Raw genomic sequence first — 19,845 nt, forward strand, 5'->3', positions numbered from 1 at the left:
GACATTATAAATGACAAAAAATTGTATTTAAGTATTAATTATAAAAAAATAAATAAAAGCCATTGTTATATGTAATATCAATGGGGAACATCACTTACAACGCAACTTTTACCACGCAATGCTTTTACATCGCAGCTTTTACAACGCAAACCATTACAACGCATTGCGCTGGGGGGCGCTCTAGGATAGGGAATAAGTTTAATTTACTGTCCAACACCTTCCCTATTGTCCACGGGGACTGGAGTTGGAATAGTAAATTAAACTATTCACTAACCAGCACCCCAAAGCGCTATGCGTTGTAATGGTATGCGTTGTAAAACTCGCGTGGTAAAAGCATGCGATGTAAAAGCATGCGTTGTAATGTCGTACATCCAATATCAATACATCTAAGTCACGTCAATACAACACATATGGCATTACAAATGCTACAGGTGTCACATTTACGAAAGTTAAAACTATTGGCATTGTAAATGACAAAGCTATTAATTTTGCTATTTTCAAAAACCAACACATAAATAAAAAAATTATACCAATAGCTCAAACTTTCCTAATGCGAGACCTATTGCATTGCAAATGCTTGTTCTAGTTTCCTCTTTTCCCTTCCTCAATGCCTAACCGTACGCAGATCCTTCTTGGCAGCACAACTGTCGCCACTCCTTATGTGGTCACAGTATTTAATTTATATAAAGAAAAAGTTCTTAATTTGCCAAATTCAAGGCTGCCTAGTTCTGAGCCCACCTCTAGCGTCTGTCTTGCACCACTCCACTTTATCTCACTCTTATGGGTCCTTTTTCACCCTGCAATCTCTTCTTATTGGTTTTGTATGTTTCTCTTCCTCCTTCTTTGATCTCTTTGCTTTTAACTTTCTGTGCTCTGGGTCAAAGTCCAATGATAAAGTCCCAGTGCCCACCACTTGCAACCACCAGCATTAATTAAGCACTGTGAGATCAACAGCAAAAAAAGCTTTTAAAAAGCACTACTGAGAACGGGGCCCCAATGCTGATTTTCCAGATTACAGATTCTGATTGGGCAGAAGTTGTATGCAACAGCTGAAACAGTGGTTGTTCTGTATCATTTGACTAATACAAACGCTTATGCGTAAGGCAGCAGAGGTGAGTTTCTTATGGTGACAAGCAAACGATCAAGACTCCAGGGCAGATCTGTTTATTATGACAAAGGCAGTAGGCCAGATTGACTTCTTATGCAAAGCATACAGCAATAGGCCTTTACGAGTAGATTGTCATTAAACTGTGCTAAAGCTCAACGACCATTATTTTGCTACATAAAATATCACAGACCACCAAAGTAGACAAAGGTGTTGGTGTTGACTTTACCCTCCGGTTTTCACCTCTGACGAGTCTTGCAGGCAGAAGATTTGGACTTTGATAATACTAAGTAACTGCTGTAAATGGGTTGAGAATTGTTTTGCCAACTGTAATTTTGAGTAAAATATTAATTTTCACACTGCACACCTGAGGGTTGGCATGTGGTAAAGCTTACGTAGAATCCAGTAGGCCTGAGTTTGTTATGGTGATAAGCAAATGCCAAAAGCAATAGTTGTGATTGGTTCACTGGAAAAATGTATGTAAAGTGTAGAGTGTCCAATCTGTTTATTATAATATTTTCAACTAAGGCAGTAGGTTTGACATTTATTGGGTGAATGGTATGTCAAAGTCAATAGGTCTTTAAAGGGTAGGTACATTTAATATAAGTAAAATGCTACTTACCAGTATGCATCTGTTCTTGGCATGTAAGGATGCAGAACCACACACTGTTGCATTAGATCACCATCTGGTGGTGGGCCCGGATGATTACACTTTGTTGTTGTCTTGGAAGAGTCTTTGTCTGTTGGATGACTCCTCCCCTAGATCATAGTGCGCATGGGCATCGACTCCATCTTCAGATTGTTTTCGCCATTGGGCAAATGATGGAGTTGTATGAGTACAGATAAAGATGACCATGTGTTGTGTATCTAAATAAGATATTACTGGAACAGATACAGGTAGCCGGGGAGGCGGGTGGGCATGTGTGGTTCTGCAACCCTACATGCCAAGAACAGATGCATACTGGTAAGTAGCATTTTCAGTTCGAGGCATATGGGCTGCAGGCCACACACTGTTTCATAGATTGCACAGCAGTTTCTCCCATAGCGGCGACCACCCGCATCTGTTGCAGTAGTTTGAAATATTGTTTTGAGTACAGCCTGGCCCACACTTGCTTGTTGTTTTGCCTGCACATCTACACAGTAGTATTCTGTAGATGTGTGTGGAGTAGACCATGTAGCTGCTTTACAGATGTCATCTAATGGCATATTTCCTAGGAATGCCATAGATGCCCCTGACTTACGGGTAGAATGAGCCCTAGGGGGAATGGATAGAAGGCGTTTTGATTTTTGGTAACAAATTTCAATGCACTTAACAATCCACCTTGCAATGCCTGATTTTGAAATAGGATTGCCCTTATGTGGAGGAAAAAAGGACACAAACAGTTGTTTCGTTTTACGAAATGGCTTTGTCCTATCAATGTAGTATAGAAGCGCTCTTTTTACATCTAATGTATGAGGAGCTCTTTCTGCAACTGTTTGTGGTTGGGGAAAAAATACCGGCACCTCAATAGATTGGTTGAGGTGGAACGGTGAAATGACTTTTGGCAAAAAATGTGCATTTGTTTTAAGAACCACTTTGTTGATATGAAGTTGTATGAATGGTTCTTGAATTCTTAATGCCTGGATCTCACTTACTCTTCTGAGTGAGGTAACAGCTACTAAAAAAGCAACTTTCCATGTAAGGAACTGTAATTCACACTTATGTAATGGTTCAAATGGAGGACCCATAAGTCTGGTGAGAACAATATTTAAATTCCATACTGGAGAGGGTGGTATTCTGGGAGGAATTATTCATTTGAGTCCCTCCAAAACGCTTTGATTGCAGGTCCTCTAAACAATGACAAATGTTGTCTGTTTTGAAGATAGGCTGCTATAGCCGCAAGATGTAACCTGATTGAGGAGTACGCTAAATTAGATCTTTGCAGATGTAACAGGTAGCATATGATGTTTTGTATGGAAACATCTAATGGGTTGATGTTGTTATTTGTGCAATACACAACAAACCTTTTCCACTTTGCTGCATAACATGCTCTTGTTGTGGAGCGTCTTGCTTCCTTTATGACATTGACGCAATCAGGTGGTAGATTAAGGTATCCAAATTCTAAGACCTCAGGAGCCAAATCACTAGATTGAGCTGCATTGGGTCTGGTTGCATGATCTCTCCATGGTTCTGTGTCAGTAGATGTGGGGAGAGTTTTAATTTTTGATGTGGTACTACTGAGAGCTCTAGTAGCGTGGTGTACCACGGTTGTCTTGCCTACGTTGGTGCTATGAGAATTAATGTGAGAGAATGTTGCTGTAGCTTGATTACCACTAATGGAATTAGTGGGAGAGGTGGAAAAGCGTACGCAAATTTGTTTGACCAATTCATCCATACCGCATTGCCTTTGGACAATGGGTGTGGGTATCTGGCGGCGAAGTTTGGGCATTTGGAGTTGTGGTGTGTAGCAAACAGATCTATCTCTGGTTGACCGCACTTGTGAAAAAATGGCTGAAGAACTTGATGATGAAGTTCCCATTAGTGTATCTGTTGTCTTTGACGACTTAACAGATCTGCAACTTGATTGTGAACTCCTGGTAGATGTTCTGCTAACAGAAAAATGTTCTGAGGAATGGCCCACCTGCATATGCTCTTCGCCTGCCGGGAGAGCTGTAGGGAGTGTGTTCCTCCTTGTTTTTGGATGTAGTACATGGCTGTCATGTTGTCCGTATGGACTAATACACCCTTGTTTGATAGGAAATGCTGAAACGATTTTAGAGCTAGAAAAATCGCTAATAACTCCAGATGATTTATGTGGAGTAGTTTTTGTTGGGGTGCAATGTGAAATATCAAGGGCCCCCTGCTTTAGAATAGATAGTTCTTAGGACAGGGACATAGACTGTGTGAATATCGCAACCCAATATTGACAACTTTAAATAAAAGGGAAAAGTACATTCATGAAGAAACAACACAATTGGAAGAAATCTGATTCATTTAATAAAAATCGTGTTAAAAAGCAGCCATAACATGTCCTGCTAACATATACATAAAAATAATCAATGAAAAAACAAATTAAGCAATTCCAATACAATACATTCATATAAATTGACAAAAAATAAAAAGTAAGTGGCAGTGATTATATTTCGACGCGCGTTTCGGCGTTACAAGAAACGCCTTCTTCAGGAGCCACAATTTCCGTCCGATAAATATTTGTAGGCTGCTTATGACAGCTTTGCGGCGTTTCAATGGCCGGTTTCCAAACACCCCTTGCAGTTAATAATTCACTCGATAAAATTCTAATTCGATAAAATATGACTGGTACTACGTCTGTGTTCAACTGAGCGATGCAGACGATAGCAGCTTGCGTCCTGCAGTCGTTTGGACTGATACCGCCTGCTCCTAATGCGAGCTTGTTTCTATATGCGGGACCGAAGCACTACCCGTTCTGATCGTTAACTTTATCTGCTACAGTATTCTAACGGTTCAATGACCGATTGCCATGTTCCCTTCGTGATTAAAAAAAGATCCGCTTCAGTCGGAATCGTTTGATCAGGTCGGGTAATACGGGAATGTATGTCCGGGTGCTGCAAAAGATGGCTGCTCGCGACCCGCCGACGATATTAATATCTCTATCGTCGGCGGGTCGCGAGCAGCCATCTTTTGCAGCACCCGGACATACATTCCCGTATTACCCGACCTGATCAAACGATTCCGACTGAAGCGGATCTTTTTTTAATCACGAAGGGAACATGGCAATCGGTCATCGAACCGTTAGAATACTGTAGCAGATAAAGTTAACGATCAGAACGGGTAGTGCTTCGGTCCCGCATATAGAAACAAGCTCGCATTAGGAGCAGGCGGTATCAGTCCAAACGACTGCAGGACGCAAGCTGCTATCGTCTGCATCGCTCAGTTGAATACAGACGTAGTACCAGTCATATTTTATCGAATTAGAATTTTATCGAGTGAATTATTAACTGCAAGGGGTGTTTGGAAACCGGCCATTGAAACGCCGCAAAGCTGTCATAAGCAGCCTACAAATATTTATCGGACGGAAATTGTGGCTCCTGAAGAAGGCGTTTCTTGTAACGCCGAAACGCGCGTCGAAATATAATCACTGCCACTTACTTTTTATTTTTTGTCAATTTATATGAATGTATTGTATTGAAATTGCTTAATTTGTTTTTTCATTGATTATTTTTATGTATATGTTAGCAGGACATGTTATGGCTGCTTTTTAACACGATTTTTATTAAATGAATCAGATTTCTTCCAATTGTGTTGTTTCTTCATGAATGTACTTTTCCCTTTTATTTAAAGTTGTCAATATTGGGTTGCGATATTCACACAGTTTTTGTTGGGGTGTCCATGCACCCTGTACTGTGTGTTTTTGTAAATGCGCTCACCATCCTGTGAGAGAGGCATCTGTGGTTAGTATCACTTGTGGAACAGGTTCTATAAACGGCCGGCCCTTGGAAAGGTTTTTGGTGTTCCACCATTGCAGAGAGCGATGTGTCCGGTCGTCTCCCACCACCAGATCTGTTATTTGTTGCTGAGCCTGATTCCACCGACTCGCCAAGCCCTCTTGTATGGGGCGCATTTGTAGTCTTGCATATAGTACTCTGAAAATGCAAGATGCCATCATTCCTAGTAATTGCATGATCACTCGAGCTGGTAGTGAGTGTTGTGGTTGGAATATTCTGATAAGATCCTGCATACTTTGTATCCTTATCGGGTTGGGGTATGCTATTGCCTTGGAGGTATCTATTGTGGCATCTAGACACTGCTGAGTCAGGGATGGTTGGAGATGCGACTACTTTTGATTGACTGTGAATCCCAACTTGTGTAACAGGCAGATGGTTTGATGCATGTGCTGTACACATTGGTTGTATGACTTGGATTTTATTAACCAGTCGTCCAGATATGGGAAGTCATGAATGTTCTCCCTTCTCAAGTGTGCTGCTACTACTGCTAGACATTTTGTGAACACTCAAGGTGCTGTAGTTACTCCGAAAGGGAGTACTTTGAATTGATAGTGTTGACCTTCTAGTATGAACCGTAGGTACTTTCTGTGCGATTGATGGATAGGAATGTGAAAGTAGGCGTCCTTGAGATCTAATGTGGCAAGGAAGTCACCTTGCTTTAGCAACGGTAGAACCTGTTGTAGTGTGACCATATGAAAGTGGTCTGACTGTATGTACAGATTTCGGGGTCTTAGATTTAGTATTGGTCTGAAGAACCCATCCGTTTTGGGTATGAGAAAGTATAGAGAATAAACTCCTGTGTTTTGATGGTGTTTTGGGACTGGTTCTATTGCATTCTTTTGCAGTAGAAATGCCACCTCTTGTCTTAGTAGTATGAGATGTTCCTGTGACATGGGATGTTGTCTGGGTGATATTGTTGGAGGAGTGGAAGTCAGCTCCAGGCAATAACCTGACTGAATTATTTGTCTTACCCACTTGCCTGTGGTGATGGAGTTCCAGACAGGTAGGAACTGTTGTAACCTCCCCCAGACAGGAGTGGAATGGTCTGGGGGGATGGAAGGGAAGTCACTGTTTGGGAGTAGAGGCATTGTGGTTTTTGTTGCCTCTGCCTCTGCCCTTATTGTTGTTTCCTCTATATCCTCCTCTGTAATATCCTCTACTGGGCGAGGTTTGGGTGGTCGCTTTGTAAAAAGAGGAGGTATTGTCAGTTTGGAAACCCCTAGAGGCGCCCCTATATGAGGAGCAACAAAACGAGGTTCTATGGGTCTGAGTTTGTAAAACTCCCATGGATTTTGCTGTATCTGTATCTTTTTTCATCTTTTCTAGTGCACTATCGACTGTTGAACCAAAGAGGTGTTGCTGGTCAAATGGTTGATTTAAGGTACTGGCTTGAACTTCTGGTTTGAACCCAGAGATGCGTAGCCATGCATGTCTACGCAACAGTACTCCTGTGTTTATTGCTCTAGAGGCTGTGTCTGCAGTGTCTAGTGCACAGCGTATCGAGGTATTTGTAAATAACCTTGCCTTCCTGTATTAGGTCAGAAGCCCTAGTCTTATATTGCTTTGGCAAGTGTTGCATGAGTGATTCCAACTCATCGTAATGAGCTCTATCATATCTTTCTAACAAAGCCTGAGTGTTAGCAATCATCCAGACATTGGCTGCTTGTGAGATGGTGCATTTCCCTGAAGCATCTAAAAGCTTGGACTCTTTGTCAGGGGGTGGAGCATCTCCTGTTGTTTGAGAGTTAGCTCTTTTCCTCGCATTTGATACTACTAATGAGTCCAATGGCAACTGTCCTTTAATATATGCTGGATCAGTTGGAGCCGCTTTATACTTTTTTTTCCAGTCTGGGGTTAATTACTCCGGCTCTGACAGGGTCTTTAAAAATTTCTGGTGCATGTCTTACCACTCCACTAAGTATTGGTAGTGTGGTTGTGGTCTTATGTGACGACAGTAGTGTGTTCATGAGGAAGTCTTCTTCCACTGGATTTGTGTGCAAATCTACTCCATGGAAAGTGGCTGCTCTATGAATGAGCTGCCTAAACCCAATAGTGTCATCTGGGGGAGATGGTCTAGAAGAGTATGCGTCATCTTGTGGCAGATCTAGTGCATCTGGTGCATTATAATCTTCTCATGGGTCATCTGATGGCCCAGGAATATTATCTGGGTCAATTATGTCTTCTATGTGATGTTCACTTTCTACCCCCTGTGAGTAACTGTCCTCATCATCATCATCTTGTGGTATACGACTATGTGTACTAGATGGTAAATGTACAGGAGAAATATCTATTGGTATTTCTGCTACTGGTGAAGAAATCCTTATGGGGGAAGTTTGAGCATGCTTTTTCAGAGGAACTGGAGGTGTTTTAGGATAGTCCATCTTCCTCTTTTCAGGCACTGTAGTGATATGTCCAGTCTTTGGATTAATATGAAGAGTCTTTTGCTGTGGGTCAGGTTGGAAAAGCTCTTCTACTGGAAAATCCATTTTCGGTGCCAATTTATCCTGTTTGGGGCCGATATGCTTAGGTTTTACAGTGTCTATTGTCTTTGGAGCAGATTTTGGCCTCGGTTCCGAAGACTTGGTATCTTGTTTTTTCTTCGGATCTGAAATATTTGTTCCCGGAGTACGTTTAGACTCATCGACCTTCGGAGCCGAAGTAGGTTTCGATACCGTAGCAGTCTTCGGGTCGACTTTTTTAGGAACCGGAGTGGTCTTCGGTTTGGTAGCCTTGGGAACTTCTTTCGGTGCCGAACTTACTTTCGGCTCGATCAATTTAGGTACCGATGGATGCTTCGGTGCTGGGGTTAATTTTGGTTTAAGGATCGTCTACTTTTTGGGACCGACAGACTGACTCGAGCCCGAGTCAACTGGAGGCTGTTTTATATTCTTCACTGCCAAGCCATAAGGCGGGGCGTCCGAAGGTCTTGGTTGGTGTGCACCTGGACCCGGAGGTGGAGGTGGAGCCGAAGCCTGTCCCAGTATGGGGGGGGGGGGGGGGTGAACAGGGTTGACGCTTGTACTCACGACCTGTTGCCCAGGTGGAAGAAGATCGTCATCTTCGGATTGATCCTCGGCTCCGGAAGCTGAATCCTCTTCTTCGGGAGCGATGTCTTCCTGCTGCTGTTCTTCGGACTCTACCTCGATCGGAGCCTCGTCTATGATGAGGTCTGGTGTCGATGAAGACGACTGCGCCATCACTCTTCGAGCTAAACGATCCCTGATGGTTTTCTTGGACCGGAACGAAGCGCAGGCCTCACAGTCTCGACACTCGTGCTCTGGAGACAAGCACAGATTGCAAACCTCATGAAGATCGGTGTGAGGGAATTTGTGTCCACACCGAGGGCACTTCTTGAAGGGTGTTCTTTCCATGAGCCAAAGGCCCAATGGCGCAGTTGGGCCCAACGGCCCCGGCGAACGCTGGAATCGAGAAGCGAAGCCTTTCTTCGACGCAGGTAACCAAAATCACTGTCAAAGACGATGCCGATGATATTAGGATTGACTGTAAGTCGAAAAGAGATCGGTAACGGGACCGGACGATGAACACATCCGAGCCCGATGGCGGAAAAAACAATCTGAAGATGGAGTCGATGCCCATGCGCACTATGATCTAGGGGAGGAGTCATCCAACAGACTTGGGCCCCGATGTAGGTAATCCTCATTTACCGACTCTAAAATACCGAATTTTACCGATTCGGTATTCTAGATTCGGTAAATGAGATGTAGCAAAAAAATCTGTATTTTTTACCGAATCGGTAGGAATCGGTAATTACCAAATCGGTATTTACCGATTCGGTAATTGCCATTGATTCCTATGGGCTTTGAGGCCCATAGGCATCAATGTCAATTACCGAATCGGTAAATACCGATTCAGTAAAATTACCGATTTTGCAAGGGGGACAGGGTGTCACTTTGACACCCTGTTGCACCCCTGGTTTTGGCTTGTGTGCCATGTGACACACATACATGCCCTTAGGGGACTTCAAACAGTGCCACAGGCCATTACCGATTCGTTATTTACCATGTAATAACTGCATGGTAAATAACGAATTCTGGTGTACATGCACATCTGTGCATGTACACCTGTGCCATGTGTGCCATGTGACACACATACATGCCCTTATCGCCTGATCACATATGCACACCCATTGAAAAACTAATGTGCTTCAATGCCTGGGCTGGTGAGCCAGCCATTTAATTTTCTATTCTTTCTTTTTATTGGTCACCCTTCAATTCTAATCTTCTTTTCTTCAATATGTTAAGCCATCTAGCAGCTTTCCAGGCAGTCTGTTTTATTGTGCATGAGCACGTGGGTGAACGTAAGAATGATTCATTGGGCGGTTATGTGGGAATATAAACTAGACCTGTTGGCACTGCCAATGCTCATTTTTATCTTGAGAGTGTTAGCTTGCGCTGTGAATGGATGCAAGCAGCAGGCATATGGTGTACAAGTGGCAAGTGCCAAACTTTGCAAAGTTTTTCTTCGAGGGCGTCCACAACACTCGCAAGGGAGGTATGCAAAATCACACTCCCATAAAAATGTTGAAAATTACATATTAAAAGCCTTGTGAAAGCCCTCATTGTCACACGAAAGCTCAAAATGTATATTTATTTTGTACAGCTTAAGCCAAAGGACCACAATATGTTAGAAAGTTACAGAAGTGTGCTACTTTATAGAGAAATGGAATAGAAAGGCTGTTATTGAACCCAGTCCTGCTCACTTTTTGAGTTCTGCAAGAACATGAAGAATAACTCTACGTATAAGCACATTGGGAACCTCACACCTGCCCAAGTGTCTGGATACCCTTTCGGGTGATTAGTGCACTATACAAAACAACATAACATAACTCATGAAAAGTATCAAGATTAAATCTTGAATAAATATGTGCAAATGCAAGTATATCATTTTTATTCTAATGTTATCTCCATATGCCGATGGACAAAATGCTTTAATGCCATGGCCATACGTGTTTCTAGCCCATTACCAGAAAGTGGGTGCTCTTTTGATGTAAAGCGTGGAACTGTGGTAGTAGTGTGTGGGTGGTTGTGACAAGCATAGTAGAGCTGTGCTGCACACTCACCTTCTACAGAAAGATGCATGGTAGCACCATGTACCCAGCTAGGTGCAATAAGGCAGCATAAGTAGGTCCCTTCGTCCAAGAGCTCAACATCATCTATACGCAGCTCCACGTAGCCCTTGTTGATGTGGTCCTTCACGAGGTAGATTCTTTTGTTGAAGCTCAGTTCGTGCAGGGTCGGGCTCGGGCTCAGGCACATATTCTCTGGGAGGGTTTCGGACTGTGACCAGTAACACTTTACTTCTAACTTGACCTGTTCAGCGGTGTCTGAAGGGTCCAGCTTGTATTTCAGGACCGCATTCAGTCCCATCTTAACAGCTAGTTGCTTCTGAGAGAGAACCTTAAATTCTTTTATTCAACATTTGGGAAAAATGGGAGAAAATGGTCAGTGAGGGGTTGCATCATTGATTTTCCTCAAACCTCATAGTAACAACTGCTCAGGGGCTTAGCTCAGCCCTTCAGACCCTGAAGAACAAAGGGGGGCATACCTGCAGGCTGCAGCACGCCTCCACATGCGGGAGGGGGCAGGGGGGAATCTGTGTTTCTAGGGTTGCATCTCACGCGGACACTGTCAGCAGCAGCATAGCAAGGGTGACATGGGCCCTGGTGCAAGCACGGAAAATGGCCCGTTTCACCACTGTAGGGGTGCTCAAATACAGCAATTATCAGGGATCAGTGAGCCCCTACCAGTTCTGGGCCATAATGCCACTGCACGTGCTGCAGCAGTGGTAGCTACAACCCTGTATGTTAGTGCATGTTTCTGGCTATTCTTTCTCTGACAGCAAAGTAAGTCTCTGGTTGTGGTTTATTTTCTGTAGACAGTCCCCGACTATCGTTTCCATAGCAGGAACAGTCAGTTCCAGGCTAAGGTGTTCATGCGAGGGACAGACAGGAACAATCTTTGGCTGTACTTTCTATAGCTGGAACTCGGCCAAGAAGTGGCACCCACTGGAGGGCCCTGGCTGTAGCTTCCACAGTATGGTGAGTCCCTGGCTGTAGCTTCCACAGCAGGGCCGGTCCCTGGCTGTAGCCTCCACAGAAGGCAGAGTCCCTGGCTGTAGCATACACAGAAGGGAGAGTCCCTGGCTGTAGCCTACACAGAAGGGAGAGTCCCTGTCTGTAGACTACACAGAAGGGAGAGTCCCTGGCTGTGCATCCACAGTATGGTGAGTCCCTGGCTGTAGCCTCCACAGAAGGGAGAGTCCCTGGCTGTAGCCTCCACAGAAGGGAGAGTCCCTGGCTGTAGCCTCCACAGAAGGGAGAGTCCCTGGCTGTAGCCTCCACAGCCGGGTCAGCCCCTGACTGTAGCCTCCACAGAAGGGAGAGTCCCTGGCTGTAGCCTCCACAGAAGGGAGAGTTCCTGGCTGTAGACTCCACAGAAGGGAGAGTCCCTGGCTATAGCTTCCACAGTATGGAGAATCCCTGGCTGTAGCCTCCACAGAAGGGAGATTTCCTGGCAGTAGCCTCCACAGAAGGGAGAGTCGCTGGCTGTAGCTTCCACAATATGGAGAGTCCCTGGCTGTAGCTTCCACAGCTGGGCCAGCCCCTGGCTGTAGCCTCCACAGAAGGGGGAGTCCCTGGCTGTAGCCTCCACAGAAGGGAGAGTCCCTGGCTATAGCTTCCACAGTATGGAGAATCCCTGGCTGTAGCCTACACAGAAGGGAGAGTCCCTGGCTGTAGCCTACACAGAAGGGAGAGTCCCTGGCTGTAGCCTCCACAGTATGGAGAGTCCCTGGCTGTAGCTTCCACAGCATGGAGGTTCGCTGGCTGTAGCTTCCACAGTATGGAGAGTCCCTAGCTGTAGCTTCCACAATATGGAGAGTCCCTGGCTGTAGCTTCCACAGCAGGGCCAGCCCCTGGCTTTAGCCTCCACAGAAGGAAGAGTCCCTGGCTGTAGCCTCCACAGAAGGGAGAGTCCCTGGCTGTAGCCTCCACAGAAGGGAGAGTCCCTGGCTGTAGCCTCCACAGAAGGGAGAGTCCCTGGCTGTAGCCTCCACAGAAGGGAGAGTCCCCCAGCTATAGCTTCCACAGTATGAGGAGTCCCTGGCAGTAGCCTCCACACAAGGGAGAGTCCCTGGCTGTAGCTTCCACAGTATGAAGTGTCCCTGGCTGTAGCCTCCACAGAAGGGAGAGTCCCTGGCTGTAGCCTCCACAGAAGGGAGAGTCCCTGGCTGTAGCCTCCACAGAAGGGAGAGTCCCTGGCTGTAGCCTCCACAGAAGGGAGGGTCCCTGGCTGTAGCCTCCACAATATGGAGAGTCCCTTGCTGTAGCTTCCACCGCAGGGCTTGCCCCTGGCTGTAGCCTCCACAGAAGGGAGAGTCCCTGGCTGTAGCCTCCACAGAAGGGAGAGTCCCTGGCTGTAGCCTTCACAGCAGGGCCGGTCCCTGGCTGTATCCTCCAGAGTATGGAGAGTCCCTGGCTCTAGCCTCCACAGAAGGGAGAGTCCCTGGCTGTAGCCCCCACAGAAGGGAGAGTCCCTGGATGTAGTTTCTGTAGCGAGGACAGCCTCTGGCTATAGTATCCATAGGAGACACAATTGGGAACAATCCCTGGCTGTGGCTTCTGTGGCATGGCTGGCCCTTCGTTGTGGTTCCCATGGTGCGGACAGTCTCTGCTTGGTGTCTGTGGTGGGCACCTGCAGTAATACCTGGTTGTGGTTTCTAAAATAGTGACAATCCCTAGCTGTGGAGTCTGGCAGCATACCCAGTCTGTGGGTCAGGAGGGTCTTCACCCGTGATAGGGTCTTGTCCATGGAGTCAACATCTATGGTATGAACAGATCATGGCTGATGGCTGTGGTCACTGGGGCAAGGACCTTCCTAGGCTGTGGGGTCTATGTTTCTGACTGTGCAAATACATGTGTACGGTCACAGGTTATTGACATTTAACGCACGTTTCATGGTGTTTCTTCTGTACCACTTTTAACTTACCTAAATACTGACGTTTGGAACGAGGCTTCAGATCTAGGAGACAAACAATAAGATCTGGGGTCAGAATGCACGTTGAACACTGTAACAATATCACACGTACTAAAGTCAATATTACAGCAGTAATTGCTCATATCGTTAATGCAGACAGGTGACTGTAGCTTTTATATGGCTGCTCCTTCTACAGCAGAGAGGGTGGCCAGCTTTCCATTGTTATCTTTACTTTAGCCCTATAACCCACTGCCTATATCTGTTGTTAAAGACCCTGAATCAGAGTGCCTATAATGAGGGAGAGGCCTTTAACAACCGGTATAACCCGAGGCAGAAGGGCTATAAGGCTGTTAGAACATTCCACCTACTGACAGTAGAATATTCTATATTAAAAAGGGAGAAATAACATAACATGCGTATTTGTAAAGCACACTTTCACCCATAGGTCTCCTGGCACCGAATAACAATGTTTATTGTTTCAAAACTCAATTTATCGACCTCAGATTGATGAAAGGCTGAGTGGACCCAATGGGGTTCAAACCTGTGACGATGAGGTTGAACCCAGGCCCCTGCAGTGGATGGATTAGTCCACTGCTCCACCTGACCCGGCTAAATAGAAAGACGATCATTTGAAAGTTGGAGCAGAACACGCATACCAGATAACAGAAGCCCGGAGTCACTCCATTGTCTTTAATGGCACTCATCACATTTTTTATTTATTTATTTTTATTTTGAAGGTTTTATATAGCGCGAACAAGACTCTTACGAGTATCAGAGCGCTTTACAGACAAATGTAAGAAAGAAACCAAAAATGTAACAAAAACTAGAGATAGGTGCAACCATGGTACAAAACTTCAGCATGTAAAGTCAGTTATCTTGACAGAGCAAATGTCAGCTAGTTGAGAACAAATACATAGATAGGAACTATAAAACAAAAGCTAGCAGAACGGTCAGGATCACGTGAGGATCGCTTTCACTTCTTTTTTTATGGAGGCAGGGGACGGGTTCGTTCTTGTTTCCGTGGGCAAAGCGTTCCAGATCCTAGGAGCCATACCTGAGAATGGGCGAGAATATATTCTTTTCTTGGCAAATCTTGTGGTTTTAGAAGAAGTGTCTTGGCACTCCTGGAGGTTCTGCTGCCAGCAGAGAGCTCCAGTTTCTGAGCTAGATAGAGCAGGAATTGTGGTGAAGGGCTTTGTGAGTCATACACTTGTATATTCCTGGCACTTCTTGCTTTTAATTGCGCCGCTGTTTTGGCTTGTATATCGCGCTACTGCATTGTTGTATAATACCTGACCAGCAACGCGGGGGCATAGAGAGGCTTACTTGCACTGTAATCGGTCCCTTCACCCGCATTTAGCGGGGCTTAGACAGAGGGCTCCAGGGTTCCTGGTGGCGCTATTCCGACCGCCATCTTAGGTGGGGGCTAACGCTTGGGCCACTTCAGGCGCCATATTGGATGGGGCTAGAGGCTCTAGTAGCCGGAAGCCCGGGCACTGGAGAGCTTATTTAAGCTGCTCCTCTGGTAAGCGCCACAGATCTTTCACCATCGCGCGTATTACTGAATTACTGCTGCTGACTTTTTAAACTCTATCACTTGTATATTCCTGGCACTTCTTGCTTTTAATTGCGCCGCTGTTTTGGCTTGTATATCGCGCTACTGCATTGTTGTATAATACCTGACCAGCAACGCGGGGGCATAGAGAGGCTTACTTGCACTGTAATCGGTCCCTTCACCCGCATTTAGCGGGGCTTAGAGAGAGGGCTCCAGGGTTCCTGGTGGTGCTATTCCGACCGCCATCTTAGGTGGGGGCTAACGCTTGGGCCACTTCAGGCGCCATATTGGGTGGGGCTAGAGGCTCTAGTAGCCGGAAGCCCGGGCGGCGCAATACCATAAATAGGCATGTGTAAACAGACGCGCAGCGGATGCGCGCAGCGGCCGCGCCGTAGACGCGCCGGAGGTGCGCCAGAGGTAAGCCCGTTTGCGCCCGTTCGCGGCCCGGACACGCCCGGCGCACCGCATAGGGTTACCTCTCACCTATCGGGCTTCCAGACGGACTTACTGGCACTACCTGCTGAGAATATGGGGGGAGTACAACCTCATGTACTCTCTTGCGGTCTCTTGAACGTACGCTCCCTCGCTAAGCATTATGCCGAAATTGCCCTGGTAATAGAATCCTCCCACCTGGACATTCTGTTTGTGACCGAGACCTGGATCACATCAGACTGCGAGGTAGAACTCGGCTGGGCGTGTCCATCAGGATATCTTATAAGACATATCCCTCGTGGCTCTGGGAGAGGAGGTGGAGTCGGATGCATTTTTAAAGACTCAATCTCCCTCCTGCCTCTTGTGACAAAGGAAATTCAGGGATTTGAGCTTATGGGCTTTTCTATCACCGCCCAAGGTGGCACGCTGATGGCTGGCCTTCTATGTTATAGGCCACCTTCGTCAACTACAGCGGCCCTTCAATCCTTGGTCGATCTAATATATGACCTTTCAAACTCCCACTCCAAGTTCCTAGTTCTGGGCGATTTTAATCTCTGGCCCTCCGGCCCTCAAGATCTAGCCTTCCGAGAACTATGCCAAGCGTGTGACAATATTCAGCTTGAACAACTTGTTCTATCATCTACTCACACGAAGGGGCACATATTAGACTTGGTTTTTGCGGACAAGGAACTAGTCATAGTGAAAGAAATTTTAACCCAATGTTGGACCGACCATTCACTGATCCTTTTCACTATGGCTCAACCGGCCCTATTGAAACCAAATAGCTCGGGGACTATTAAATTTAATCGGTCATGGACCCGCCTGTTAAAGGAGACGAAGCGACCTATGTTACTGTCTGGAACTTTTAGGATGAAGGACAGTGTAGATGAGAGCTACACTGCCATCTGTCAGCAAATCCTGACATCCCTGGACGAGGTAGTACCTTTACGGAAACTGAGGGACAGACACAGAGGGACTAATGGCTGGTTCACCGAGGAACTCGGCCAGTTGAAGTTACGCTGTAAACAAGCGGAACGCACATGGAGGAGAGGCTATACAGAGCAGGACAGGGCTGCCTATAAAGGTATTTTATCGGAATACAAGCTCCAGTTAAGGAATGCCAATGCCAGATTTCTGGAAGAGACGTTGGCAAAAGCACCTAACAAATCGCAGACCTTGTTCAAACTGGTAAAAAGCTTATCCAACCCCGCATGCGCTGTACCTTCTACCCCCGTGTCGCAGGAGCTTTGTGACTCTTTAGCCCTTGCTTTTGATGACAAAATTAGGAATATCTTGAAGGGTTTTGAAGTGTCTACACAGCATATGCCATCTGGATCCTACCCCTCTGGGTCCCCTGGCCATCCGGCATTTGAGGAGAGTAAGAACAAGGAGATGGCCTGTCAGTTGCCAAGCTTCCCTATTCCTTCATTGGAGGAGTTCTGTGCTCTGGCTAACGGCGTATCATCAGGCTCACCTTTAGATCCCATGCCGCATAAGATTTGGAAGGCCTTCCATGGCGAGCTGTTTCCCCCGCTACACTTAATCTGTTGCCAATCGTTGGCTACTGCATTTGTTCCAGACTGTTGGAAGCTGGCAATTGTAACACCTCTGTTAAAAAAGGCCACCTTGGACCCCCTCTGTTCAGCCAATTATAGGCCTATTTCGCTTTTGCCATTCGCGATAAAAATCTTAGAGAAGTGGGTCACGAGAGCCTTGGCCAACTTCCTGGAAACCAACTCCTGTCTGGACGCAGCCCAATTTGGCTTCAGACCAGGCCACGGTACTGAGACTGCTCTGGTCACCGTGTTGAACGATCTGCGAACGCGTGTCGACAGGGGCAAGTCAGCATTTTTAGTGCTGCTTGACATGTCGGCCGCGTTCGACACGGTGAACCATGAGGTCCTACTGGGCCGCCTTTGCAATGCGGGAATAACTGGCTCGGCGTTATCCTGGTTAACATCCTACCTGGCCAATAGACAACAGGCAGTAACATTACCACCTTTTCGTTCTGACATACGTCCGGTGAATCAGGGTGTCCCCCAGGGGTCTGCGATAAGTCCGATTCTTTTTAATCTGTACCTCCAGCCCTTGATACAACTAATAAAGTCTTTCGGCATACAAGTCATCAACTATGCCGATGATACTCAATTGATTTTTTCTTTTGAGGGTTCAGAGGCAGTGTCGAGGGACACTTTCCATCAGTGTATGTCGGCCACAGCTGAGTGGTTGCAAGCCAATTCCCTCCAATTTAATGGTGCAAAGACGGAGATACTGCACTGCTCCTTAGACCGACTCCCTCGCCCATTGCCGGAAGACTTTTGGCCTATTTCTATACCAGGCTCGGTGGAGGCGGCAGAATCGGCCCGCAACCTGGAGTTATATTCGAATCAAATTTACAACTGGACGTCTCTGTGAACAGGACTGTAGGGACATGTATGGGTCTGCTCCGTGCTCTTCGGAAGATATTGCCGCTTCTCCCTCGGGAAGCTAGAGCAGAAGTAGTGCGTAGTACCATTCTCAGTAGGCTAGACTACTGTAACGCACTACTTCTGGGAGCCCCAAAGACCCTGATCCTTAAGTTACAAAGGATGCAAAATATGGCGGCTAAATTAGCTCTGTCCCTTCCACGCTCGGCTTCCTCCTCCGGAGCTTTGGCAGACCTACATTGGTTACCGGTCCAGCAGAGGATCTCCTATAAGGCCTTATGCCTGACTTTTGGAGCTCTGCATGGTCAAGGACCAATACCACTGCAAAATCTTTTCTCATGGTACCAGGCTGCCAGACCTTTGAGATCCGCCTCGGCGTTCCTAGTGAGAATCCCGAGGATAAATAGAGTGAGAATGGGCGGCCGGGCTTTTAGTTTCAAAGCCGCCACAATGTGGAACACTCTACCTCTAACACTGAGGAGCAGACAAGATCTGACCTCGTTTAAAAGGGATCTTAAAACATATCTTTTCCCAAGAGCAGAATAAGCGTACACCAGATGGCTGAACTGATCTCAGCGCCAGGATACCCTCGGGGTGACAGTTGCGCTTAACAAGCATTAAAATACATACAAAATACATACATACCAGCGATTTTAAGATGAATTCTAGCTTCAAATGGTAGCCAGTTGAGGGCTCTATGGCATTGTTCTTCAATCTGTGGGGCGTGCCCCCCTGGGGGGCGCAACACCATCCCAGGGGGGGCGCGCTCTGCACTGTAAAATCCTACCTTTGTACTGTGCTACGATCGAAAGTCGTGCCCCATTTCAAAAGGGGATTTTTGATAGGAGAACTCCGGAGCAGCATCAGCAAATTAGCAGGTAGGAACGTCACCACTGACGTTCCACCAATGATGGTACAGCAGCAGAGAGTGCAGGAAGTGCCGCGAAATTCACGTGCATAAAGTTCCTGAATTCCACTGCTTGCTGCCTTTTCTTCTTTGTTTCCTGGGGTTTACCATCGCCTGGCTATGAAGGACTTGGCTGAAATTAAATCTACATCATATAAGAGGGGTTTTTGGAAGGGAGGTGGGGGTCGGGTTGGAGAGGAATTGCTGAGGCTTTGGCAGTAACGGAGGGTTAGAGGGAGGGCGAGGGAGGGAGGAAGGGATGGAATCTATGCGGCACGACGTACTCATTCTTTTTTTAATTCCACGGGCGTCCTAGAGCAGTCCAATCAACCTCCAGATCGTATTATTTAGACTAGCAAAGCTTCATTCCGATAAAACTACCAAACTTACAGAAGGAGAAATAACCTTTCAGAACCAGAACAGATCCCTTGCTCAAACTGCCCTAACAATCTCTTTTCCGATGAACTTGTTAATTTCTAATGCTTTAGCTGCAGTGGGAGGCAAGCAGCCTCCTTTGCTAAAACCGAAAGCAAAGGAACAGTCAGTCCACTATGGACTGTCTGTTCCTTCGTGTTTTCATAGCAGAGGAGACTCCTTCCCTCCCACTGCAGCTGCATCATTTCAGCCTTAGGAATTTAACCCCCTCCTCTTCCCAGAAAGGCGACCACATTTCTTTTAAAATGACACAGGCAGGCGCACAATGTCCACAGCAGGCTAAAATGGCTTCAAGTTGCCAATAGAAAATGCCATGTATGGTTTAAAGAGCCTGCAAATTGCTTGGGCTTGTCTTGACACTAAATACAGGTTATAAATAAAGATGTTTGTATTAATTTGTAATATGACTTTTCTGTCGTTGTTCCCTTTAATTATCAGTCAAGGATCACTCAGGCAGCCCTAGAACAAAATGAAAAGTGCTTTCTATTTATATTTGCTGTTCAAAGTACGCAAAGATAAGTACTGAA

At 46.1% G+C, this 19,845-nt stretch overlaps 1 protein-coding gene across 4 annotated transcripts in view; it reads right to left on the minus strand.

Moving 5' to 3' along the window:
- Positions 1–19,845, minus strand: part of LOC144756137 (butyrophilin subfamily 3 member A3-like) — a 387,539-nt gene that overhangs the window by 229,235 nt on the left and 138,459 nt on the right. For all 4 annotated transcript variants that reach the window (XM_078645702.1, XM_078645701.1, XM_078645704.1 and 1 more), the window contains 2 exons: positions 13,576–13,608; positions 10,650–10,994 (listed from right to left, as the gene is read on the minus strand). In XM_078645702.1, coding sequence (XP_078501828.1) covers positions 10,650–10,994; positions 13,576–13,608 — 378 coding nt within the window. The remainder of the gene's footprint in view (positions 1–10,649; positions 10,995–13,575; positions 13,609–19,845) is intronic.

Source organism: Lissotriton helveticus, chromosome 5_1 (assembly GCF_964261635.1).
Source record: "Lissotriton helveticus chromosome 5_1, aLisHel1.1, whole genome shotgun sequence".
NCBI lineage: Eukaryota > Metazoa > Chordata > Amphibia > Caudata > Salamandridae > Lissotriton > Lissotriton helveticus.